General features: G+C 45.6%; 1 protein-coding gene across 1 annotated transcript in view; it reads left to right on the top strand.

The window, feature by feature from the left end:
• LOC117407224 (interleukin-1 receptor type 1-like) overlaps nt 1–26,823 on the top strand; it is a 59,988-nt gene that overhangs the window by 10,798 nt on the left and 22,367 nt on the right. Inside the window, exons 2-6 of the mRNA XM_034923052.2 lie at nt 11,154–11,225; nt 11,791–12,040; nt 22,650–22,827; nt 23,782–23,947; nt 24,263–24,328. Coding sequence (XP_034778943.2) covers nt 11,159–11,225; nt 11,791–12,040; nt 22,650–22,827; nt 23,782–23,947; nt 24,263–24,328 — 727 coding nt within the window. The 5' untranslated portion in view covers nt 11,154–11,158. The remainder of the gene's footprint in view (nt 1–11,153; nt 11,226–11,790; nt 12,041–22,649; nt 22,828–23,781; nt 23,948–24,262; nt 24,329–26,823) is intronic.

The following is a 26,823-nucleotide window of genomic DNA, read 5'->3' as shown; positions in this document are numbered from 1 at the left end:
GTATAGATATTGAAGCGTATATTGCTGGTAATCAAACACATTACAATTTTGGAAATTACACTCACCATGCAGTGTTGTCGATCCGCCACAGGTTTTGCAGGGTCCACAACTCTATTTCTTGTCAATCCCCATTTAGTCGCTGCCTCTGATCAGTGGGATCCCGCTGCCTCGACGCTGGTTCAAAAATGTAAGGTTGTGGCACCTGTTCCCTAAAATGAATTGAGCCTTCGACTTCATCTTTGAGCGGCAGTCGCCATGTGTATTTATCGTTTTGTACGTAACTTCCTGTTTTATTCCAGCCAGCGTGATTTGAGTGGGTGTGGCCATACACCACACAAAAGCCATCATATCTTTGTTTATTATTTTTTAAACTCCTTAAAATATTTTATTTCTATTGATGGAATATGTACAGAAATGTATTGGTGTGTTTGACCTGCAAGATACACTTTAGTAAAGATTTTTAACCGCATACACGCATATTTGTTTTGTTTACTGTACTGGTGATTGGGGGACATTTTGAATGTCAGGTTATTGTGTGGGAGTTTATACCGTCCATCGCTTACTGCGGGCTAATCATGTTAACAAATACACCTGAATAATTATGTAGCTCTCAGAATGCGTTAAAATAAAAATGTATAAAGAAACACAAAATCTAGTTATTATTTTTAATGACCTTCTTATTTATTTTTGTTTAAAATAGCATTCAACCCTGCATGGCTCTTTTATATCAGCAGTGGTTTTCAACCCTGGTCCTGGAGGACCCCTGTGTCTACTGGTTCTTAATAACTTAACTGAACCCTTTAAAATTGTCTTTCAATCTTTTCAGTTGTTTTCAGCTCTTAAACAAATGGAGAGAGTTCAGATAAGTGTTCAATTATGTAGCTGACAATTGAGATGGAGAAAACCAGCAGACACAGGGGTACTCCAGGACTAGTGTTATAAAGCAGCTGTATTATTGTGCTGGATATTCGTGCTAACCAGAACAGGGCTGCTCAGTGTCTGCTGTCTCTCGTGGTGAAAGAGTACACACTTTGTAGAAGGCTCAGAGTACAATTCTTATTGCTTTTTTCTGATGAAGTGCCAAATACAAAGTGAACAGTATCGAATTAAACTTGAAATTTGAGGACTGCATGAGACCATCTTTATTTTCTAGAAATAATAATTTATATATATATATATATATATATATATATATATATATATATATATATATATATATATATATATATATATATATAGTGGCAGGGCTCTGCCCTTAGAAATACTGGCAGGGAAGGAGTTAAATTCTCCTCCCTGCCCAGGTTGATTGTGTCAGGTGGGAGCAATCAGTCAATTAATTATTCAATTATGGACTTAGCCACCTGGCATAAAAGGAGGCCTCAGCCTCCCAGTTGGAGGGAGAGTTCTAGAAGTAGTAGAGTGTTTTTGTGTGTGCTTTGTTGTTAGTTTATTGTAAACCAGTGAAGGCAACGCCCAGCCTGGAAGCCTTATTTGTAAGCTTTGTTTTGTGTTTATTATTTTGTGTTTAAAACCTTTTTGTCTGGCCCCTGATTCATTTTGTATTTTTGTTAATTAAAAACTTTATTTTGAACTTTAAACTGTCTCTGAGCCTCAACCTCTGCCAATCCTGTCACATATATATATTGTAACAGCCCGGCACTCACTTGGGTTCGTGCCCCTTTAAAATCAGGACCCAGCACACAGAAATTGAGTTTTTTAAAGCGCTGACGCGCTAATTTTTAATACACACAAAAATAAACAAAACACAAAATAAACACCTAACTCCATTTGGAGTGCTTACTAAACAGGTATTTCCCTTACTACCTTGCAGGACGGCTAAGCCGTTTACCTGCTAACACAAACGCAAATAAACTGCACACAGCACTTACTCTTCGGACTGCTCGGAAACAGAGCACGTCTTCTGTCTCCTTCTACTCAGCAGCCTCCTACAGACAGGCTGCACGTCTTAAATACCCCGCGCCTGGCATTAATTTACAATACCGCTCAGGTGCGGGTGATAATTAACCAATAAACGATAAAACAAAATGTGCATACGCACACGTTTTCTTCAGGGAGGACACTAACCCCCTCCCTGATGTGTTACAATATATATAAATAAATATCTATGTGTATAAAAGCATCTGGGTTAAGGACACAGAGGTGTTTTTCAGTGGATTGCAGCATGTGAACCTGTAAATTAAGAACATAAGAAAGTTTACAAACGAGAGGAGGCCATTCAGCCCATCTTGCTCGTTTGGTTGTTGGTAGCTTATTGATCCCAGAATCTCATCAAGCAGCTTCTTGAAGGATCCCAGGGTGTTGGCTTCAACAACATTACTGGGGAGTTGGTTCCAGACTCTAATGCCAGAATAACCATAGTATCCACCAAAGCACCACAGTTCTGAAGTATAGTTTATAAATGTTAAAACCATAGTGTTTTTTCATTAGTGGAAAAGTAGCTTTGAAAAGCAAGCTACTTTTTCCAAGTAGCTTTAAGTGTAGCTAGCTTTTTTTTTTTTTTTTTTTCAGTGTAGCTTGTAGTGCCCCTGGTTTTATGCCTGAGAAACCCCTTTTAAATCAGGTGTGCTCTCAAACAAGGAGAAGGTAGTTTTCAAGGGAAGAAGTCAAAGCTCTGTTCAATGCAGTGATTTTTGTTAGGCTTGGGGTCCAGAAATATAAGGGTGTGTTTTGTTTTTGTTTTTTTATTTGTGAAGGTGATGTGGTGTTCCAGCAAATTCCTGTGTTTTTTTACCATCTGCAGTTAATTCTTTGTTTTCTGAAACAAAACTTTTGTATTTGGAAACCAATGCTTGCAAACCTTTTTGAGGATTTGTGTTATTTTTTTTTGTTGGCTTTCCTTTCCTGTGTGAACCGGATGTTCTTTTCTTATGGATTTTTTTTTTTTTTTTTTTTTTTTTTTAAATCTGTGTGGGATTATAGCAGCGAGGACTGCTATAGTAAGATCTTTCCATATTTTTTTGTTGGGGGGGATGTGTGTGTTTTTTTTTTTGTTTTTTTTTTCTCACTGTGGCACCACATTATTGTACTACCTGGCTCTGGAGTTCTGGAAAACCCAGAATTAATATAGTATACATTGGGACTGTATAAAAATAAACTTGAATTTGCTGCTTTTTTTGTGTTTTTTGCTTTCCTGATTGAAAAGCCCATGTTTATATTGTTACCTAATTGGAATTGTGTATGATTCTTTACTATTTGTTTTAGGTTTTTTTATGCAATACAATTATTAATCTGCAGAGTTGCATTTGTGAATAGTTCTGCCCCAATTTACTGACATTCCCTACTTGGTGTTTGTTACACAAGGATGAGAATCGTGGGAGTAATAAACACTTAAGAGCTAATACACACCGGACGCAAACTGTATGAAAAAAGTCTATCTACAGAATTAAGATTTTGTCATTGGCTTTGCCTGTGGTTTGCATTAGTTCAGGATTCAACCACTGTAAAAGATTGAAGTGAATTATTTGACAAATACTATCCCCCGGTCGTGCAGGCTGCTTTCAGTAAATTACATTTCTTTAGCTAACCTAAATAAAATAGCACTCTAAGTTACCTTGAAACTTGAAAGCTTACGGTATATTTTGACCACTTTTTTTTAAACTTAAACTGCATTCCCTGCCTCAAGATGGCTTCCCATGTACCTGCATGGACCTCTGAGAACTACATTTCCCATCATCCTTTGCTCACTGGTAAATGTGAGCATGAGGATGATGGGAAATGTAGTTCTCAGAGGTCCATGCTCTGGAAGATGCCAAATACTAGACAGGTCTGTACCCTCCCCCCACTGCTCCTGCCCCCACTACTACTTGTTCCTATCTGTCTCACCTGTCCTGCTATGACTGTCTCTTACATCCCTGATATTCTGTCCTCTCACTCCCATCCTCCACCGCTGCTCCCCTAACCCCACTAACCGCTCCCCTAACCCCACTAACCTCTCCCCTCTGGTGCCCTCTGGAACTGTCACTCTTCTGTTAACAAAGCTGATTTTAATCTCTGCCTTTGCCTCCCACCTCTCAATCGATTTCCTTGCTCACTGAAACCTGACTCTCTCCTGATAACACTAACTCCTGCTTCTCCCAACTCTGTAGACTCTGCTACCTCCACCCTCCCCTCCCCTCCCCAACCCTGGCTCTCCTTTGTGCACCGCTCAGCAAGAACCGAACTGCACTCTGCTAAAAAGAAATGGGAGGACCAAACTCCCTGCTGCCCTAGACCTCTACTGCTCCCTCCTCTACTCTCTAAACACTCCTATTTCCAATCCTCCACTAACAACACCAGGAAACTATTCTCTACCTTCTCTTCCCTCCCTCCCTCCTCTATCTCCTCTGATGACTTTGCCTCAAATCTCGGATATCCGCAAACTCTTTAACACCTCTCGCCCCCTCCCGCTCCAACCCCAACACCCTCTGTCTCCCCTACTAACTCACGCTCCTTCTCCTCCTTCTCTCCCCTCACTCTGACCTCTCTTCCCTCCTCCAGGGCCACAAACCCACCATGTGCGCCCTGGACCCCCTCCCCACTCAACTCTTTCAAGCTGCTGCTCCTGCTCTACTCCCCTTCATCTCCTCCCTTCTCAACACCTCTCTCCTCTCTGGCCTCTTTCCCTCTGCCTTCAAACAAGCCTCTACCACCCCCCTCCACAAAAAACCTACCCTTGACCCCACCGCCCTCCAGAACTACCGTCCTGTCTCCCTCCTACCCTTCCTCTCCAAAACCCTCGAGCGGGCTGTACACCGCCACTTCTTTGCTTTCCTGTCTAATCACTCTGCTCGAACCCTCTCCAATCTAGTTTACGCTCTGCTCACTCCACTGAAACTTCTGTCTGTCACTAACTCACTAAATTATGCCGAAGCTGCCTCTCTCTCCTCTCTCCTAATTCTCCTCGATTTCTCTGCTGCCTTTGACACTGTCGATCACTCTATTCTCCTATCCTCTCTAGCTGACCTGGGAATCTCTGGCACTGCTCTGGCCTGGTTCTCCTCCGACCACACCTACCAGGTAACCTGTCATGGCTCAACCTCCACACCTCAACCACTTTCAACAGGAGTCCCCCAACTCCCTGGGCCCCCTCATTGCATCCTATGGTTTCTCATATCATTTCTATGCTGATGCTCAGATCTTCCTCCCCGACCCCAAAATCCCCTCCCGTATCTCTACCTGTCTGTATCTCCTCCTGGATGCACTCACATCACCTCAAACTCAACCTCTCTAAATCTGATATCCTTTTCTTCCCCTCCTCATCTTCCCCCTCCTTTGATCTCTGTCTCCATTCCTCTGAAATCTACCACGCTCGCTGTCTCCCTCCTCCTCAGCCAAGAACCTCAGAGTAACCCTGGACACCTGCCTCTCCTACTCCCAGCACATCTCCACTCTAGCACGCACCTGCCGTTTCTTCCTGAACAACATACGAAGAATCCGACCCTTCCTCACCAACTACTCCATGCAACTCCTCGTACTCTCCCACCTAGACTACTGCAATTCCTTCCTGGCCGGCCGGCCGGCCTCCCTGCGTCCGCCACCCCGTCCGCTGCAGCTCATCCAGAACTTCACTGCTCGCCTGGTGCTCTCACTGCCTCGCTTCTCTCATGCTACTCCACTGCTCTGCTCACTCCACTGGCTCCCGATCACCGCTCGCATCCAGTTCACTGTCGCTGGTATCAATCCTCCTAACCAACTTCACTCCCGTTGTTGCTCTCCACGTACGTTGCTATGTTTAGCTTTTGCTAAAAACTAAATAAACTAAAACTAAACAAGTAAAACTAATAATAAAACAAATAATTAAATATATATATATATCTCTCTATCAGTGGCGTGTCGTGACAAAATGGATTGGGATAGCAGAGTTGTCGCAACCCCCCTGTCGCCATGCCCCCCTGTCACAAAGACGGCCGGAGTGGGTGGCGTCAGACCAGAAGCAGGAAATAAATAAACAAAGACTTGGAGGTTTGGTGAAACTGAGCGCGTGATCGCGCTCAGCATTTAATAATTAACACAGAACAGAAAATAAAAGGGTTGAACAAACAGAAAACACAGGGCACGGCACTTACGCCAAAATAAAAAGACAAACAAAACGTACTATACTTAAACGGTGCACGGAGACAAACACGGTGAGTAAAGCAAAAACAAACATTACGATCTTTCTTTTTCTTTTTCTTTCTTTCTCCCCTCTCTCTCACCCGTTCTCCACTCACGAACACCCAACCCTGAGTGAATGAAAATGTGTCTATATATACTGTTGTGCTGGGATTCAATTACTAATTAATTATTCACTTGAATCCCAGCACGTGAATTAATTCTGTGCAACCCTGTGCTCACATATTACATTTAACCAGCACGTGAAGTGATTTGTGCCCTCCTCGTGCCTAAATACAAATCTACATTTTAAATCACACGTGAAACACAGACCTGTTTTATATCCCGTGTACCAATCTATACACCAACATTAACACACGCACGCAACATACAACACATAACACACAAATGCACACAGGGGCGGGGCGCATTGCCACATATACCCCCCCTTGTGCGCAGCACACATGGCCTCAATGGCCACCTCCCCCCTTAAAAATCCAGCAGTCCAGAACAAAGTCTTGGGCTGGGAAGGGAGGCTTCAGTGGGCCCATGGCTGGCCATGCTGTCAGCACCCCTGCCGGTAGTGGCACGGCTGACAGCCTGCTGGTCCACGCCTGCAGTGAAATTGCTGCGGGGGATGCTGGTCTCCTGACCTCTCCCCCGATCTCCGGCAGCGAAACTGCTGCAGTGGGAGCAGGCCTCCTGACCTCCCCCACCTTCTTCGTGGCCGACAGTTCCCCTTGGTGGGGTTCCGGCCATAGTACTTCCTGCTGCGATGCGGAGCGGCTGGCAGGCCCAGGCGATGCGGAGCGGCTGGCAGCCCCAGGCGATGCGGAGCGGCTGGCAGCCCCAGGCGATGCCAGACAGGCATCCTTGGGCGAAGCGTGGCAGGCATCCTTGGGCGAAGCGAGGCAGGCATCCTTGGGCGAAGCGAGGCAGGGAGTCAGGACAAGCTGGGGTGCGGGTGTTGGCCCTCTTCTCGACCTCTGCGGCCGGGCGGTTCTTCCCCGTGCTTCCCTCAGCAGCCTATGCAAGGGCTGCTGAGGACCACCAGCATCTAATCCTGATCCTTCTGGTGAAGGGAGAGGCAGCTCCTGCTCCTCTCCCCCTGATGGTGATGGAGGCAGAGGCAGCTCCCGCTCCTCTCCTCGTGATGGTGGGGAAAGTGATACAAGCAGGCATTCATCCTCTGCTGGTGGACAGGGACCCAGCAGGCATTCACCCTCTGCTGGTGGACAGGGACCCAGCAGGCATTCACCCTCTGCTGGTGGACATGGCGGAGGCAGAGGCAGCTCCTGCTGCTCTGCTCCTGCCGGTGAAGGTGGAAGCAGCGTGTAGTCTCCTGGCAACGAAGGTGGGAGCAGCGTGTAGTCTCCTGGTGATGGAGGTAGGAGCAGCGTGTAGTCTCCTGGCGATGGAGGTGGGAGCAGCGTGTAGTCTCCCCCTTTTTCAGGGGACTGATGCTGCTCTGCCTCTCTTGCAGGGGACTGGTGCGGCTCTGCCTTTCTTGCAGGGGACTGGTGCGGCTCTGCCCCTATTGCAGGGAACTGGTGCGGCTCTGCCTCGGAAGGGAAAACCAGCAGGCATTCTTCCTCTGCTGGTTGTGCTGGGGAAACCAGCAGGCATTCTTCCTCTGCTGGTGAAGGTGGGAACAGCTGCCTCTCAGGCTTCGGATTCCTGCGGTCCCCCCGTCTGGGCGCTGGACGCTCGCGGTCCCCCCATCTGGGCGCTGGACGCTCGCGGTCCCCCGTCTGGGCGCTAGTTCCTCCTCTTCATACTGGGTGGGGCATATGGCTAACGTGTGCCCATAAGCCCCACAGCCAGGGCATAACTCTGCCGCGAGGTTCTTTAAAAAAACTTCCCAGCCATCATCCCCGACCTCATCCCCGACCTTTTGGGCTGTGGACGCCCCGACTCCTCCCTTTTGGACGTTCGGGCTCCCCCCACTCCGGCGTAGGACGTTCGGGCTCCTCCCGCTTGGGCTGTGGACGCTCTGGCTCCTCCCGCTTGGGCTGTGGACGCTCTGGCTCCTCCCGCTTGGGCTGTGGACGCTCTGGCTCCTCCTGCTTGGGCTGTGGACGCTCTGGCTCCTCCTGCTTGGGCTGTGGACGCTCTGGCTCCTCCCACTTGGGCTGTGGATGCTCAGGCTCCTCCCACTCAGGTACTGGAGAGGGCAGCGACTGCTCCTCTCCCTCTTGCTCACTGGAAGGCATCCCTCCCATGTCTGCAGCTAGGTACCCCAGCACCACCATGGTGAGGTCACGAACGGATGCCGGGTTGTGCTGTTGCTCCCAGTCCTCCCATCGTTCTCCATCTCGCATCCGTAGTGTGTTAATAACCCTGGGGAGGTCACTGGCGAAGTTCCCCTCGGGGTGCACCAGCCAGTCCCATATTTCCCGGGACGGTGGGGAACCCGGTGGCAGTGGGGGTAGAGGGGTGGCTACTGCCCCGTTGTGGCTGTCCTCCTCCCAGCCCGGCATGCAGGATGAGGGCTGCAGCTGTTGTTGTTGCTTCTGCTGCTTCCTGCAGCTCTTTCTTCCCATCCTCGCTTTTTTTTTTTTTTTTTTTTTTGTAATCCAAGAAAATGCGGTTCCTGCTCTGGCCTGAGTCCTGGAGGCGCTGTCGATCCCACGCAGGACACCACGTGTCACAAAGACGGCCGGAGTGGGTGGCGTCAGACCAGAAGCAGGAAATAAATAAACAAAGACTTGGAGGTTTGGTGAAACTGAGCGCGTGATCGCGCTCAGCATTTAATAATTAACACAGAACAGAAAATAAAAGGGTTGAACAAACAGAAAACACAGGGCACGGCACTTACGCCAAAATAAAAAGACAAACAAAACGTACTACACTTAAACGGTGCACGGAGACAAACACGGTTAGTAAAGCAAAAACAAACGTTACGATCTTTCTTTTTCTTTCTTTCTTTCTCCTCTCTCTCTCACCCGTTCTCCACTCACGAACACCCAACCCTGAGTGAATGAAAATGTGTCTATATATACTGTTGTGCTGGGATTCAATTACTAATTAATTATTCACTTGAATCCCAGCACATGAATTAATTCTGTGCAACCCTGTGCTCACATATTACATTTAACCAGCACGTGAAGTGATTTGTGCCCTCCTCGTGCCTAAATACAAATCTACATTTTAAATCACACGTGAAACACAGACCTGTTTATATCCCGTGTACCAATCTATACACCAACATTAACACACGCACGCAACATACAACACATAACACACAAATGCACACAGGGGCGGGGCGCATTGCCACACCCCCCCTCCTTTTTTTTAAGTGGCAGCTACATATAACTTTAAGCCACAGATACCTTTCATAATTTGAATTCTGAAATCGACTATGATGTCTCCGTTTTCTCCCCCTTTTTTTTAGTGTAAAATAAAATTCGAAATAATTTGATGTTGTAAAGGTATTTGTATTTATCAATGTATATTTATAAGCTATATCGTGCGAAATCCAGCTATCCTCCTAACTGCTGTGTTAACCAAGGAATATTCATGTTTTGGGGTTGCTCACTAATGATTGGTCAGCTGTCAAAGCTTTGACTTTCCCATTGGTTGCTAAAGCAGGCCCTTCAAGTGAGGCAAAGAATACCCTGGGAGATGTATGGCCCGACTCTGCTCACTCCTGATTGGTCGCCTGTCAAAAAAAAAAAAAGGACATTCTTCGACTCGCATATTGGTTAAACTCACTCGAGCCCTTCACCTGAAATGGAGAATACCCTCAACTGTTTTTTTTTTTTTCTAACGTCTGGTTGTTTTAGTCTTATGCGGGGGAAATGCAGATCTCTTATTGGCTGATCACATCCCCTTCAGGAAACCCCTAGACTAAAAAAAAAAAAAAAAAAAAAAAAACCTCTAGTAAACCTTGTAAGTCATCTTGGATAAAGGCGTCAGACAAATGAACAAATAATTAGAGTAGTATGTTTCATAGTATAAGCAAGCACACTGTATGCAAGTGAGTGAGGCAACGTAATGTCATTGGACTGACGGTTTACTTGGCACTGTCTGGTCAGCAGAGAATAACTTGAAGGTCCTGACGGCACACCACTAATTTTTATATATATATAACCACTTTTTTGTTTAAAGCACATGTTTCACTAGTTAAACAGAAGTACACAAGGTAGTGATAATCCTATTATAAAAAAACAAAACAAAAAAACAAATACATTAATGCACCTCAAGCTTGTATTTCGTCTATTCGTAGTTATAAAACAAGTAAGACATTACTGTACTTGGATCATAACGTTATAGCTAGCTGTTTGCTCCTTTTTTATTTATTTTTTCAGTCAGACTTTTGATGAAGTAATTCTGTAATTATTCTGTGCTCATTTTCAGCGTGGGTGAAACCAGGGTTAACAAAACCGGAGCTGACATTCTCCATGACAGATTCAATTAGCATTTTATACACACTGAATATCCTGTTAGGTCATTACCTGTTATCTTATAAAACTGTTATGTTTTTAACAGTTATTTAATTTTACTTTTGGTCTATGAAATAAACTTCATACCTTTTTAAATTGTGTCCACGTTGTTCCGGTACTGTGTACTCCACTGTCCAATACGATTTGCATTGTGGGCCTCGTGCGTATCTACATGGGACGGTACAAACCTCAGTCATCTACAAATTGGGACGCTCATTAGCAATGGTTTCCCGTTTTATGAAAGATACTAATAATGTGTTTAAAAAAAAAAAAAAAAAAAACTAATACCAGTAATTATGTACATTATCATTCTGGGTCAGTATCAGAAAACTGCTACTGCATAAAAAAAAAAAAAACTAGTAGGCCTAGCAAATGAAGAGTTTTGGTAGCAAAATGCTCAAATATGCTTAAATATACATTAACTTCGGGTTTTGTTTGTGTCTGGTGAATGTCATCACATCTCAAGGGCAAAGTGACCAAACCACAGACAATGGCTTGCATTGGGTTTGTTGTTTTTTACTGTAACTTCTTTTTTTTTTTTTTTTTTTGCTGTTTGTGTAACAGAATTTTGTAGAGTAATGCGAGTTTCAATAATGCTCTTTATATCTGCTTTTACAGTTACTATGACCACTACACTGTTGACAATCCTTTTAATTGCATGTGGTCATGTCATCTGTGGAATCAGTGAAGGTAAGTACAAAAAAAAAATACATTTATTAATTTATTAAAAGAAACATGAAAAGAGCAGCAGTAAATAAATAGCCTAGTAGAGTGTACTTTTATGACAGCACAAAAGAACAGCTAAACTCAATCAAATCTATGTCCCCCATAGTCTCACTTATCTAGCTGTATATTGGGGGTATGTATTGTATGATGCATTTCACAAACTGACTGAAAATTGCTTCTCAGTAGTGATTCTCATTAGTGTGCAGGCTCATAGAGGGTTCTCATAATCCCGGGGATTAATAAAGCATACAAGAAAGAAGATAACATGAAGTTTGTGCAAGATGTTTAAGGTTGATTGACAACACTATTTACAAACTACTTGTTTCAATGCACTGGTACAGTAAAACCTGAATTAACCCATCACCTAAGGGACTGAATATGTCTTCTTTATTCATGCTGTGTCTGTCATTCACTAGCACTGAAAAGTGTCAGTTTATCACACAACTTCTTAGTTAAGAAGGTCCCCAATACAGGTTTTACTATATTAAAAAACAAACACCTGTTTTACTTTAGTGTTGATTCTTTTTAGGACCGTGTGAGAACAACAAGCTGCCCCTCCATCACTCCTATGTTGAAGGAGATGCTGCAGTGTTAATCTGCACACTGCTAAATTCCTTATGGAAATTTGTAGGTAATAATACCTATAATATCACCTGGTATAAAAATGAAACGGGGAAAGAGCTCTTTGGAGATGGAGACACAATACGTGCGATTGATGAGCTCCTTTGGTTTCTCCCGATCTCCCTGACCGACACAGGGCACTATGTGTGCGTTTTCAGGTAAACCCTTTACATTGTGCATTTATATGACACTAAAAAATGACGCCTTGGTTTGAACTCTAAAAAAGCTCTTTATTAAGTTATTTATTCAGACACTAATTTAAAGCAGCAGTACAGCCATTTCTTTATTTGATGTATATTATACAGTCAGCACTCGCATATCCGACCCTGTAAAATTGTGACTTCAGTGACGGTTAAACAAGTGACGCATATCTGATTATTTCATTTTGGCCCGTTCCAACCTTTGTCTGTTTTTTCAGGGCACACAGAGATACAATGTCAAAAATTCATAGCTGAATTTAAAATAAGTAGGCTTCCATTTAGATGTACTGTAGTTGGTTTTGTTGGTACAGTACTATTTTCAACAGATGAAGTATCTTAATTCAGAATGATATGATTCTGAAAATATCACTTGCTGAGAGATGACACCTGGACTGTAATACAGTACATTCTTTTAAATCTGGTACATATTGTAGCAGTATGTAAAATTCCCCATTAAAGACCCAATAGCAAAATGAAATCAAAATGTTACCCACGCACAGAACTGCGGAAAACGTAAAAGGCAATGCAGTTTAGCAAAAGATTTAAAAAAAAAAAAAAAAACACCACCACCAGTTTCCATTATTAAAACGGTATCCAAAGTCAGTATTCAAATTGCAGAATGTAGTGCTCGATAAGGCCTTAATGTCACAGTTCACTTGCAAATGGAAATGCACAAAAGCAACTAAAGATTCACAGACTTTATTTTGCTGCATTTTCATCATGTGAAATTGGAAGTGCTTTGTAACTGCACAATAGACACAGCACATATGATCAGACACATGTGTCGCAAACTAGAATGTAGATGGAGAGCTAGTAGACTTCAGGTCCATTATTTAATTTGAAAAGAGAATATATTTTTAAATATAGGGTTGCACTATCCTCAGCAAGATCAGCGTATTCAAATCTCATTGAAACAAATAAGAATAATCCTAAATTTCTATTTCAGTCTATAGCCAAGTGTCACAAAGACGGCCAGAGTGGGTGGCGTCAGACCAGATGCAGGAAGTAACAAACAGACAGAGATTTGGGTTTTGGTTAAGCTGAGCGCGTGATTGCGCTCAACATTTAATACAGAAAATAAAAAGGTTTGCAACAAAACACAGGACACGGCACTTGAGCCAAAATAAAGAGACAAACAAAACGGACTACACAGACAAACACGGTGAGCTTCTTTTACTACTTATTTTACTTTACAATACCCTCCGTCTCCTAACCCGTTCTCCACTCACCGAACACCAACCCCCAGTGAGTGAAAACATGCAGCTTTTATGCAGTTGTACCGAGACTCGATTGCTAGTCAATCATTCAATTGGAATCTCGGTACAACTGCACGTGAATTAATTAAAGTGCAATTCCCCGTGCTCACATATTACTTTTTACTTGCACGTGATGTGATGTGCCATCCCCGTGCCTAACTACAAATATACAATTTACACACACGTGAAACACAGACCGCTTATATCCCGTGTACCAATGCCTATACACCAACATTTACACACAACACGTAACATATAACATACACAGGGGGGGCACTTTGCCACATATACCCCCCCTTGTGCAACGCACACATGGCCTCAATGGCCACCTCCCCCCTCAGTCCCAAAGTCCCGGAAGAGGGGGAAGCAAGTTGTTTCTGGGGGGTGGCCATGGTGGAATGTCTGGCACCCCCCAATTCTTCGTGGCTGGCAGCTCCCTCTTCCGGGGCTTCAGCCACACTATCTGCTGCCGCGAAAGTGCAGCTGGGGGAGCTGGTCTCCTGACCTCCCCCCCTTCTTTGTGGCCGCCAGCTCCCCTCCGTGGGGCTCCGGCCACCGTGTTTATTGCCACGGAAATGCGGCTGGGGAAGCTGGTCTCCTGACCTCCCCCTCTTTCTTTATGGCCGACAGCTCCCCTTCATGGAGCTCCGGCCACAGCTCCTGCTCCTCTCCCTTGGGTGGTGGTGGAGGCAGAGGCAGCTCCTGCTCCTCTCCCTCGGGTGGTGGTGGAGGCAGAGGCAGCTCCTGCTCCTCTCCCTCAGGTGGTGGAGGCAGAGGCAGCTCCTGCTCCTCTCCCTCGGGTGGTGGTGGTGGTGGAGGCAGAGGCAGCTCCTGCTCCTCTCCCTCAGGTGGTGGAGGCAGAGGCAGCTCCTGCTCCTCTCCCTCGGGTGGTGGTGGTGGAGGCAGAGGCAGCTCCTCTCCCTCAGGTGGTGGAGGCAGAGGCAGCTCCTGCTCCTCTCCCTCGGGTGGTGGTGGCAGAGGCAGCTCCTGCTCCTCTCCCTCGGGTGGTGGTGGAGGCAGAGGCAGCTCCTGCTCCTCTCCCTCAGGTGGTGGAGGCAGAGGCAGCTCCTGCTCCTCTCCCTCGGGTGGTGGAGGCAGAGGCAGCTCCTTCTCCTCTCCCTCAGGTGGTGGAGGCAGAGGCAGCTCCTGCTCCTCTCCCTCGGGTGGTGGTGGTGGAGGCAGAGGCAGCTCCTCTCCCTCAGGTGGTGGAGGCAGAGGCAGCTCCTGCTCCTCTCCCTCGGGTGGTGGTGGCAGAGGCAGCTCCTGCTCCTCTCCCTCGGGTGGTGGTGGTGGCGCTGCCGGCTCCTCCGACCGCGGGGGTAGGGCTGGTGGCGCTGCCGGCTCCTCCGACAGCGGGGGTAGAGCTGGTGGCGGGCGTCTCCGCTGGGCTCCCTTCAGCAGCAAAAACAGCGGCTGCTGTGGAGCCTGAGGTTCACGCCTTCGTCCCTCCCAAAAAAAAATAGGGGTTTGGGCCTTCAGCTCCTCCCCTCCGGACACAGGACGCACCGGCTCCTCCCCTCCGGACCTAGGACGCCCCGACTCCTCCCTCTCGGGCCGTGGACGCCCCGACTCCTCCCTCTCGGGCCGTGGACGCCCCGACTCCTCCCTCTCGGGCCGTGGACGCCCCGACTCCTCCCTCTCGGGCCGTGGACGCCCCGACTCCTCCCTCTCGGGCCGTGGACGCCCCGACTCCTCCCTCTCGGGCCGTGGACGCCCCGACTCCTCCCTCTCGGGCCGTGGACGCCCCGACTCCTCCCTCTCGGGCCGTGGACGCCCCGACTCCTCCCTCTCGGGCCGTGGACGCTCGGGCTCCTCCCTCTCGGGCCGTGGACGCTCGGGCTCCTCCCGCTCGGGCCGTGGACGTTCGGGCTCCTCCCGCTCGGGCCGTGGACGTTCGGGCTCCTCCCGCTCGGGCCGTGGACGTTCGGGCGCCTCCCGCTCGGGCCGTGGACGCTCGGGCTCCTCCCGCTCGGGCCGTGGACGTTCGGGCTCCTCCCGCTCGGGCCGTGGACGTTAGGGCTCCTCCCGCTCGGGCCGTGGACGTTCGGGCTCCTCCCGCTCGGGCCGTGGACGTTCAGGCACCTCCCGCTTGGGCTGTGGACGCTCAGGCTCCTCCCACTTGGGCTGGGGACACTCAGCTTTCTCCCGCTCAGGTACTGGCGAGCTGGCATAGGGGCATCCCGACCAGTCGTGTCCCCCTTCCTCACACCGCCCGCACCAGCTCGGTGGCACCTCGAAGCAGTCCCTCCAGCGGTGATCCACCTTTCCGCACCAGGTGCACCAGGGGAATAGGTTCTCTGGCTCCTCTGGTCGCTGTTGCAGTTGTGGTTGGGGCGGTGGGAGCAGCAGTCTACCTCCCCCTGCTGGTGGTGGAGACTGAGGCGATCCCTGCTCCTCCCTCTCCGGATGGACAGGGCAGCGGGCCACGTAGTGCTCACCTCCGCAGATGGGGCACAGTTGGGGTACCAGGGGCAGTTGGTGCTGGAATGCCCAGGCTCAGCGCAGCAGTAACACCCGGGCTGCTGTTCCTCCGGCCGGTGTTGTGGTTGCTGTTGCAGCTTTCCTTTCCCTGTTCTCTTCCTTCTCCCTACCTCCCTCCCTTGAGCTGGTTTCTCCTCCTCTTGGAAAGGGCAGACAACCACTGTGTGCCCGTATACTCCACAAGCAAGGCACCAGCCTTGGTCCTCCAGGCCCCCGAGGAGATCCTCCAGCTCACTACAGCCATCTCTCCAGTTCCAGCCTTCCATTTGTTTTTTGTTTTTTGTTTTTTTCCAAAAAAAAACTGCGGTTCCCGCTCTGGCCTGAGCCCTGGAGGCGCTGTTGTCCCGGTTCTGACACCACGTGTCACAAAGACGGCCAGAGTGGGTGGCGTCAGACCAGATGCAGGAAGTAACAAACAGACAGAGATTTGGGTTTTGGTTAAGCTGAGCGCGTGATTGTGCTCAGCATTTAATACAGAAAATAAAAAGGTTTGCAACAAAACACAGGACACTGCACTTGAGCCAAAATAAAGAGACAAACAAAACGGACTACACAGACAAACACGGTGAGCTTCTTTTACTACTTATTTTACTTTACAATACCCTCCGTCTCCTAATCCGTTCTCCACTCACCGAACACCAACCCCCAGTGAGTGATAACATGCAGCTTTTATGCAGTTGTACCGAGACTCGATTGCTAGTCAATCATTCAATTGGAATCTCGGTACAACTGCACGTGAATTAATTAAAGTGCAATTCCCCGTGCTCACATATTACTTTTTACTTGCACGTGATGTGATGTGCCATCCCCGTGCCTAACTACAAATATACAATTTACACACACGTGAAACACAGACCGCTTATATCCCGTGTACCAATGCCTATACACCAACATTTACACACAACACGTAACATATAACATACACAGGGGGGGCACTTTGCCACACCAAGTTAACTAATCCTCCTCCAGAGTGTCCAATCAAACAATCATCGGTAAGTTGTAATGACTTCATGAATCACTTCAACAAAAAGGTTACTGACATTAGGAATCAGATTCAACAGTGTATCAAATGTAGGTGTGTCATCAAACTATGCTACTTGCACTACACCAGTCCACATTTTTGAGCATTTTTCTTCGATTAGTCAAATGGATCTGGTTAATATAGTTAAGAAGATGAAATCCACTACATGTGCATTAGATCCTATCTCTACTTCACTTTTTAAAAAGTGATTCTCTTATACCACGGCATTAAATATTGTTAACTCCTTTTTATCAGGTATTGTTCCTAACTCTTTCAAGACTGCAATAATAAAACCACTGCTCAGGAAATCTACCTTAGATCATACAGTTCTTAACTACAGGTCTATTACAAATTTCAAAGTTTTAGAAAGAGTAGTTGCCTAGCAACTTAACACATTTCTTGCCGTTCAAACATATATGAAATTTCAGTCAGGGTTTCAGCCTTATCACAGCACGAGACAGCACTTATTAGTGGTTAATGATGTGATGTTATCCTCTAACACGGGCACACCTTCGGTTCTTATTAGAGTGGTTAATGATGTGATGTTGTCCTGTGACACGGGAATACCTTTGGTTCTTCTATAAGAGTTAAGAGCTGTGTTTGACACTATTGCTCATTCTGTTTTAACTGATCACCTTGAAAATCTGGTAGGATTGTCAGGTTGTGCTCTGTCTTGGTTTCGATCCTATCTCTCAAACAGGTTGCAATTTGTTAAAATTGTCAAAGGTTACATATAGGGTCCCACAGGGCTCAGTTCTTGGCCCAACTCTGTCTTTGTATATGCTGCCTATGGGAAATATTATGCGTAGCTATGGGGTTAATTTTCATTGTTACGCTGATGATGCACAGCTATATTTAGCCCTAAAACAGGATGACACCTCGGCTGTAAATATGTTGAGCACCTTTCTTGCTGACAAAAATGGATGCTTGAAAACCTTTTAATGCTGAACTCGGATAAAACAGAAGTGATGATTCTGGGATCTCAGAAGCAACAAAGTAATATGTCTGTGTGGCAGAGCAGGGCTCTGCCCTTGGAAATACTGGCAGGGATGGAGTTAAATTCTCCTCCCTGCCCAGGTTGATTGCGTCAGGTGGGAGCAATCAATCCATTAATTATTCAATTATTATCGTGCCTCCTGGCATAAAAGAAGGCCTCAGCTTCTCAGTGAGGGGAGAGTTCTGGAAGGAGGAGAGTAGCTCAGGAAGCAAGAGTGTTTTTCTGTGTGTGCTGTGTTTTTTGTTCATTTTTGCAATCTAGTGACAGTAATACTTAGCCTGGAGGTCTTATTTGTTTAATACAAGGACGGTAAAACGCAACTGAGTATCTGAGTGTCATATATCCGAGTGCTGACTCTAGTTGAGTTAGTGGTAGGCAATGGAAATTATAAAATGGCTTGGATTAATGAAATGTCATGATTGGCTGTGCTGTAAGAATTGTCTTATGCACAACTAGGGGCAAATCACCTCTGAAGATCAAAGTGTGTTGGATCAACAGCTTAAAAAAAAAACACACACATTCTCGCCTCCATATAGGCAAATTAAGATTTGGGGCCAAATAGATATTCAACATTTTAATATTTTTTTATAGTCAAACTCTAACAGAAATTAGAATTTATATATATATATATATATATATATATATATATATATATATATATATATATATATATATATATATATATATATAATGTTAGCTTGCGAGGTTCGGGGGGCGTGGAGCTGGGGGGGCCGCTAATCTCTAATCTTTCAATTTTCTAATCTCCCGTTAATTAGTTTCTATTTACTATTTAAGACCTGATCACCTGCACCTTTTCTGTCTAGTGTTTCGTTTTTCCTCCTCCTCCCCTCCTCCACCTTCTACATGCCTTCGCATCGGTCATCTCTGGGGGGCAAGTGAGGCTCACTTCCCCGACCTCAGGGCTAGGCAGCCACCTCCCTTACCTTCAGGGGTTCTCACCGCGTGAGTCAGAGCAGACCCCCGGCCAAACTCTGTTCTGTCGCAGCTCCTGCGCTCATCTCACTCGAGGCTCTCTTCTATTCTGCCTCTCTTCAGGACGTGGTCACTCGTGCCGAGTCCTATACTAACCTCAATGCTTTGTCCTTATATTCAGGTCCCAGGCAGCATGATGTCTCGGCCAATCAGGGGTTTACGAGCGCCCCTTACAGAAGCCTCAGATGCTGGGTACCTCTCTCCTCTCCTCCCGAGGGGCGGCTTTCCAAGTCATAACCCTCATATGTGTTTTCAGGTTGCCGGGTCCTCCGCCCCTGGGATGTCGACAGCGTCGGCCCCAGTCGGTGACCACATTCTATCCTACTAACTGCTCCTTGCTACTTCTTCTGCCTTATCCTTCCCCCCCCCAGCTCACGCCCAGTGAAATATATAATATTTTCTTTACAATCTCAATCAAACTTCTAGATAAGTGTTCAGATGTACAGATATAAGCCGTTTTTTTTTTTTTTTTTTTTACCAAAACTTCAAAAGCAGCGGTTTGCATGCAGGAAATTATTTAAATTGAGTAAACGAGTAACATACCCTTGCTGTAAAAATGCTTGTACAGAATTAATGTTAATACCGTATTACTTTGAATAAGCGACGCAATCGGATATCAGATTGTGATAGACACCGCCCTCGAATAAACGCCGCTCTCAGTAATAAAACGTGCCAAAACCAAACAACCCAAACAAAAAAAAGAATATTGTAGGTACACAGCACTATGTACTGATACAGCAGCACTAAAATATATACAGTGCCTTGCGAAAGTATTCGGCCCCCTTGAACTTTGCGACCTTTTGCCACATTACAGGCTTCAAACATAAAGATATGAAACTGTAATTTTTTGTGAAGAATCAACAACAAGTGGGACACAATCATGAAGTGGAACGAAATTTATTGGATATTTCAAACTTTTTTAACAAATAAAAAACTGAAAAATTGGGCGTGCAAAATTATTCAGCCCCCTTAAGTTAATACTTTGTAGCGCCACCTTTTGCTGCGATTACAGCTGTAAGTCGCTTGGGGTATGTCTCTATCAGTTTTGCACATCGAGAGACTGAAATTTTTGCCCATTCCTCCTTGCAAAACAGCTCGAGCTCAGTGAGGTTGGATGGAGAGCATTTGTGAACAGCAGTTTTAAGTTCTTTCCACAGATTCTCGATTGGATTCAGGTCTGGACTTTGACTTGGCCATTCTAACACCTGGATATGTTTATTTGTGAACCATTCCATTGTAGATTTTGCTTTATGTTTTAGATCATTGTCTTGTTGGAAGACAAATCTCCGTCCCAGTCTCAGGTCTTTTGCAGACTCCATCAGGTTTTCTTCCAGAATGGTCCTGTATTTGGCTCCATCCATCTTCCCATCAATTTTAACCATCTTCCCTGTCCCTGCTGAAGAAAAGCAGGCCCAAACCATGATGCTGCCACCACCATGTTTGACAGTGGGGATGGTGTGTTCAGGGTGATGAGCTGTGTTGTTTTTATGCCAAACATAACGTTTTGCATTGTTGCCAAAAAGTTCGATTTTGGTTTCATCTGACCAGAGCACCTTCTTCCACATGTTTGGTGTGTCTCCCAGGTGGCTTGTGGCAAACTGTAAACAACACTTTTTATGGATATCTTTAAGAAATGGCTTTCTTCTTGCCACTCTTCCATAAAGGCCAGATTTGTGCAGTATACGACTGATTGTTGTCCTATGGACAGAGTCTCCCACCTCAGCTGTAGATCTCTGCAGTTCATCCAGAGTGATCATGGGCCTCTTGGCTGCATCTCTGATCAGTCTTCTCCTTGTATGAGCTGAAAGTTTAGAGGGACGGCCAGGTCTTGGTAGATTTGCAGTGGTCTGATACTCCTTCCATTTCAATATTATCGCTTGCACAGTGCTCCTTGGGATGTTTAAAGCTTGGGAAATCTTTTTGTATCCAAATCCGGCTTTAAACTTCTCCACAACAGTATCTCGGACCTGCCTGGTGTGTTCCTTGTTCTTCATGATGCTCTCTGCGCTTTAAACGGACCTCTGAGACTATCACAGTGCAGGTGCATTTATACGGAGACTTGATTACACACAGGTGGATTCTATTTATCATCATTAGTCATTTAGGTCAACATTGGATCATTCAGAGATCCTCACTGAACTTCTGGAGAGAGTTTGCTGCACTGAAAGTAAAGGGGCTGAATAATTTTGCACGCCCAATTTTTCAGTTTTTTATTTGTTAAAAAAGTTTGAAATATCCAATAAATTTCGTTCCACTTCATGATTGTGTCCCACTTGTTGTTGATTCTTCACAAAAAATTACAGTTTCATATCTTTATGTTTGAAGCCTGAAATGTGGCAAAAGGTCGCAAAGTTCAAGGGGGCCGAATACTTTCGCAAGGCACTGTATATTTCGGAATTGGCAGGAGCTGTATTTAAGTTTCTTAAATGCATTTCCGTTTTGGTTGTATGCATGGTATTTTGGCTAATAAGAATTCTGATTCAGACAGGAAGTTCAGAGTGGGGGTGTGGTGTTTGAGTGTCAAGCAGAAGCTAGTATAGCTCACGCTGTAGCGTTGCTATTTAGGGAATAGCCACAGAATGAACTCATCTTCCTCACCGAAGCCCTGCCTGGACCTGGAGAGTTCAGTTGTCTTGCTGGTTGAAGAGAAAGAAATGCACTGTATAATAAAGGGTTCAGCCCTGTGACTTAGAAACTTCTGTCACAGAAAAAGGGAAAATAAACCGACCTCTTTGGTGTTGAATTAACATTTCTCTCTTGTTATTTCCCTCTACATGCTGCACTGGTATGTGTCCTCGCCTAGTCAAACACTGATCTGACCTGCAAACTCAACAGTTTTCATTTTAAAGTTGTAGGACTTCTTCACCAACCTGATCAAGCTGTATCCGCAGAAATAAACTTCAGTATACGCCTGTAAAAGGATGATGTGTTGTTACGTGTGAGTAGTCACTGGATAATACTGAGACAGACACAGAGCATTGGTGTTGACACACCACCAAGGCGTGCAGATTTAATAACAACACAGTGCTGACACTAGGGTGCCAGCAACGGTAGCCTTAGTGTCACATTTAATAAATAGAACAAAACAAAGCTAAAAATAAGTTTGCCACACAAAATGGCAAGCGCTAGTCTTACTAAAAGAAACGTCCCGCTCCAGGAACCAACTATCCTACGGTAACTCTCTATACTTGTTTTCAGATCCACGTCCCCTAAACTGACATATTACTGTTGCGTCCGAAGTTCTGGCCTCCCAGCGACTTCGAGCAGGCACTGTCTTGCAGTTGAAGGGTTCCATAGTAGTTCCTATATAGCGGGCGCTCCCTTTCTTGATGTCAACAAACATGCTTTCCCTCAGCGCCGGTCTGTGTGTCAATAGCCGTGCAGTAGCCTCGAACTGTCGTGCAGATGGTGTGTGTGTGTGTTTTTTTTGTTTTTTTTTTTCCCAGCCAATCTGGGCCTCCCGATCAGCTCAGCGCAAGGTGAGCCCACTGTTCAAATGATCGCCTAGCAACGCGTCTTCTGCCGCTTTCCCAAAGGGACAGACACTCCACGAACCAGCGACAGGGCTCCCTATCACAATGCCTTCCTCAAATACTGCAATAGAAAATTACGCCTTTGGAAAACCATAGTATATGTAATTACCGCCACCCTTGAATAAGAGCCACAGCTGTTTTTAGCAATTTAAAATAAACTGCGCGGCGTTAATTCAAAGTAATACGGTAATAACAGTGCTGTGTAACATACTAATGTTAGAAGTAATGCTGACCCCTGCTGGTGAGACAGTTACTTTTTTAATCACATTTTCTTTTGTCCTTCTAGAACTTCTACTCTTTGCTTTAAGCAAACTTCATCTCTTGAAGTAATGACAAAGAAGGACAGTTGCATTCATCCTACATATTTTCCTAAGCTACCAGCTTCATCCAATGGTAATGTGGTTTGTCCAAATGTGAATATCTTCACGGATAAATTATACAGTCATGAGTTTCTTTGGTACAAGGTAAGTTTGATATGGAACTGAGAGACTGTGTGATCATCTATCATTCAATAGCAGATTCTGTATAACTACACATAGTGTAATAAAGATGATTTCTAAAATGTGTTTTAGACGTTTAAAGGGTTGTCATTACTGTTTGATCAGACCCCATGAGTGCTTTCAGCAGTATTTTTTTGCATTGACTTAATAGGAACCTATTCTCAAGCCACTGTAAATTCTAAGGCATAAACCTGACAACCTTTGCAATTTGTTACATTATTGTCAGGCTGGTAAAAACAGGAATCACACAAAACAAAATTGGATTAAGCCCTTTTACACACTTTCATTGTTGGTTAACACAAAGATAAACAAAACACCTGCAGTCTTCAGGCTCTCTTTATAGGAAAGAGACAAGTTTCTCTGGTACAGATACCAACATCTATCATAACACTTCTTATCCAAACTGTCTCACATCCCAACCCCAACTAGACCATTTGTAGCCTTTTATATCCAGTGGTGTGATTTTTTTTTTTTTACCAAACTAAGTAATTCATTATCAAATTGACCAACCAATCAAGGCCATAGTCTCCCCCATTTGAGCCACATTCTCATCCAGCTGGAATAAAGGGATCCAGGGACCGACCCATTCCTGGTTTTATACTAGATAATGATAGTCTTGCTGTGAAATAGCAATGTAGAGGGTTTATATTTTGCAACTGTAACCTGTAAACAGGAGTAAAAAATCCAGACAAAGCACAGGAAGCAAGACTGGTCTGTAATGAAGGAACAGCTGGGGGCTTGAAACAGTGCTGGAGACTCAGTGTAACCAACTCACGGCAATGTGCTTAGTACAACCCATAACAAAACGGTCCCACATTAAACAGACATAAACAGTCATTTTAATACTATGTTTACATTTTTTAGTCTTAACCTGGATATTTTAAAGAATTGTTTTAAAGTCACATTTTTGTCACTTAGGATTGTGTGCCGATAGAAAATGGAAACAGATATCTATACGAACAGAACACGTTAATAATCCGCACAGTGAAATCTGAAGATGAAGGAAATTATACCTGCACGGTGACATTTAGTTTAAACGGGACACAGTATAAAGCATCCAGAACCATGCGCATTGGTGTAAAAGGTACATGAATATTGTTGTGCATTCAGATATAAATAGACTGCAGGAAATGGAATCATTTGCATAGGCTATTGTGGGCCCTATTCAGAAAGCTTTAGCTCATGTTTAAAAAAAGTGTTTTTTCATCATGAATAAGTCACAATAGATTCAAGAATATCAATTGTAAAAAAAAAAGTTGCATGAAATATTATATCCTCCACAACAATTGGCATGTTAGAATAGATCATAAAATGCCAAGACCCCTTGTGAAAGACATTTAAAAAATTGTTAAATACCAGACTTTACTATTTACTTTAATTTTTTTTAATTTTTTTTTAGTAGTGGACGATCATGTACCCCCCACTGTTATTAATCCTATCAATAATACCATTGAAGCTTGGCCTGGTAAGTGATCTGTTAAAACTTTATATCTTGGTGTGGTGGGTTATGGGAGGAAGTGATGTGACACAGAAGTGATGGAGACAGGAAGCACGTAGTTGGGGTTGGATTTTTATTTATAACTCCCACAAAAAAAAAACCACAAAGTCCCGAGCAGAGGGTTCCAACACTATTGCAGCAAAAGAAACCGCCTCTGTTACCAGCTATGGTAAGCAGAGGCTTGAAATGAAAAACAAATAGTCCAAACAAAAGAGAAACACTGCCACTGGGTTTTTCAATGATCCACACCACAGCAGGTGGCTCGGGCTCCCTCTTCAAAACAACAGGACAAGTAATTCCTGCAGCTTCCCAGGATCTCAGGGAAAGTCCGGACTCGAAGGCAGTCGGTCTGGGAATCCTCAGTCTGAATATAAGCAAAACAAACAAAATAACAAAACTCACAGAGCTCACGCAGCACAACTGTCTCAGTCCAGGAAAGGGAGACCAAATGGCAGAACCCCACAGCCTAAATAGTGCCGAGCCCTGCCCCTACAATCAGTGCACTGCCCCACCTCAGCCAATCGTCGAGCGCAGCACAGCTGATTGCAATAATGGGGCTCAACCATGAGGTCCTGCCCCAAGTTAAGATGGCCACCCCCACTGTGGCTTCTGCCCCAACCATGACTCAGCCATTCTCCTGTGTCTCGGTCCTTCCTGCACAGTGCTGCCAGTAGTCGGGAGGGCAAATTACAAGAGGGACTCCTTTCACTCCTGTCACACTTGGACTTCTGATTTCCGGTTTTAACCAATAAAACACCCCCGACACAAAAAAATGAAATCGGTGGATAACCAATAAACACTGGAAAAACTGTGAAAATGGTTAATCTATTCATGTTGACTTTACCCTTTTCCCATTTAAAAAAATAAAATAAAACCTACTACAAAAATAACAAATACATTTTCCAGTGCTGCTGGGCATTGTCCCACCTTCCTGACTTATCCTTTCAACATTTCAAGTGTTACAATACAAGCAATACAAGAAATACAAGAGCAAGAAATACAATAACTTTTGTTCAAGTGTGACAAACCACAATTCAATAATACAGCAGATAATAGTGATAGTTACATCAGGATATGATTAAATACAAAATACTACAGGTTAAACACTTGGCAGATTACAGTATTCTGAAGTACAGGATTAAATGCAGTAAAATAGGGGGCAGATAAGAGCAAAATAAAGCACATTTAAATGAAGGGTGATAGTGTCCCAGGATACAACAGAGGAGTTCTACAGGTGCTGTTTGAAGAGGCGAGTCTTAAGGAGGCGCCGGAATCAGTACGAAGGTCATTCCACCACTGCGGAGCAAGGATGGAGAAGGAGCGGGCTCTGGAGGCAGGGGAGCGTAGCGGAGGTAGAGCCAGTCTTCTAGTGCAGGTGGAGCGGAGAGGTCGAGTGGGGGTGTAGGGAGAGATGAGGGTCTGGAGGTAGCTGGGTGCAGTCTGGTCAAGGCATCTGTAGGCGAGTACAAGAGTCTTGAACTGGATGCGAGCGGTGATTGGGAGCCAGTGGAGCGAGCGGAGTCGTGGAGTAGCGTGGGCGAAGCGAGGCAGAGAGAACACCAGGCGGGCAGCAGAGTTCTGGATGAGCTGGAGCGGACGGGTGGCGGACGCAGGGAGGCCAGCCAGGAGGGAGTTGCAGTAGTCTAGGCGGAAGAGTACCAGGGCCTGGACCAGGAGCTGGGTAGCATAGTTGGTGAGGAAGGGTCAGATTCTTCGGATGTTGCTCAGGAAGAATCGGCAAGTGCGTGCTAGAGTGGAGATGTGCTGGGAATAAGAGAGGCAGGGGTCCAGGGTGACTCCAAGGTTCTTAGCGGAGGAAGAGGGAGAGAGTGTGGTAGATTCCAGAGGAACAGAGATAGAGAGATCAGAGGAGGGGGAGGAGGAGGGAAAGAAAAGGAGGTCAGATTTAGAGAGGTTGAGTTTGAGGTGATGCGAGTGCATCCAGGAGGAAATAGCAGACAGACAGGTAGAGATACGGGAGGAGATGGTGGAGTCAGAGGTGGGGAAGGAGAGGAAAATCTGAGCATCATCCTCATAGAAATGGTATGAGAAACCATAGGATGTGATGAGGGGGCCCAGGGAGCGGGTGTAGAGAGAGAACAGGAGAGGACCCAAGACTGACCCTTGGGGGACTCCAGTTAAGAGAGGGTGAGGTGTGGAGGTTGCTCCATGCCAGGTTACCTGGTAAGTGCGGTTGGAGAGGTAGGAGGAGAACCAGGCCAGAGTAGTGCCAGAGATCCCCAGGTCAGCAAGAGATGATAGTAGAATAGAGTGTCAAAGGCAGCAGAGAGGTCGAGGAGAATTAGGACAGAGGAGAGAGAGGCAGCTCGGGCACACTTAAGTGTGTTGGTGACAGACAGGAGGGCGGTTTCAGTGGAGTGAGCAGAACGGAAGCCATATTGGAGAGGGTCAAGCAGAGAGTGGTTGGACAGGAAAGCAGAGAGCTGGCGGTGTACAGTCCG

The sequence above is a fragment of the Acipenser ruthenus genome, chromosome 8, assembly GCF_902713425.1.
Source record: "Acipenser ruthenus chromosome 8, fAciRut3.2 maternal haplotype, whole genome shotgun sequence".
NCBI lineage: Eukaryota > Metazoa > Chordata > Actinopteri > Acipenseriformes > Acipenseridae > Acipenser > Acipenser ruthenus.
The sequence above is the reverse complement of the archived record's forward strand: the minus strand, read 5'-3'. Positions and strand labels throughout refer to the sequence as shown.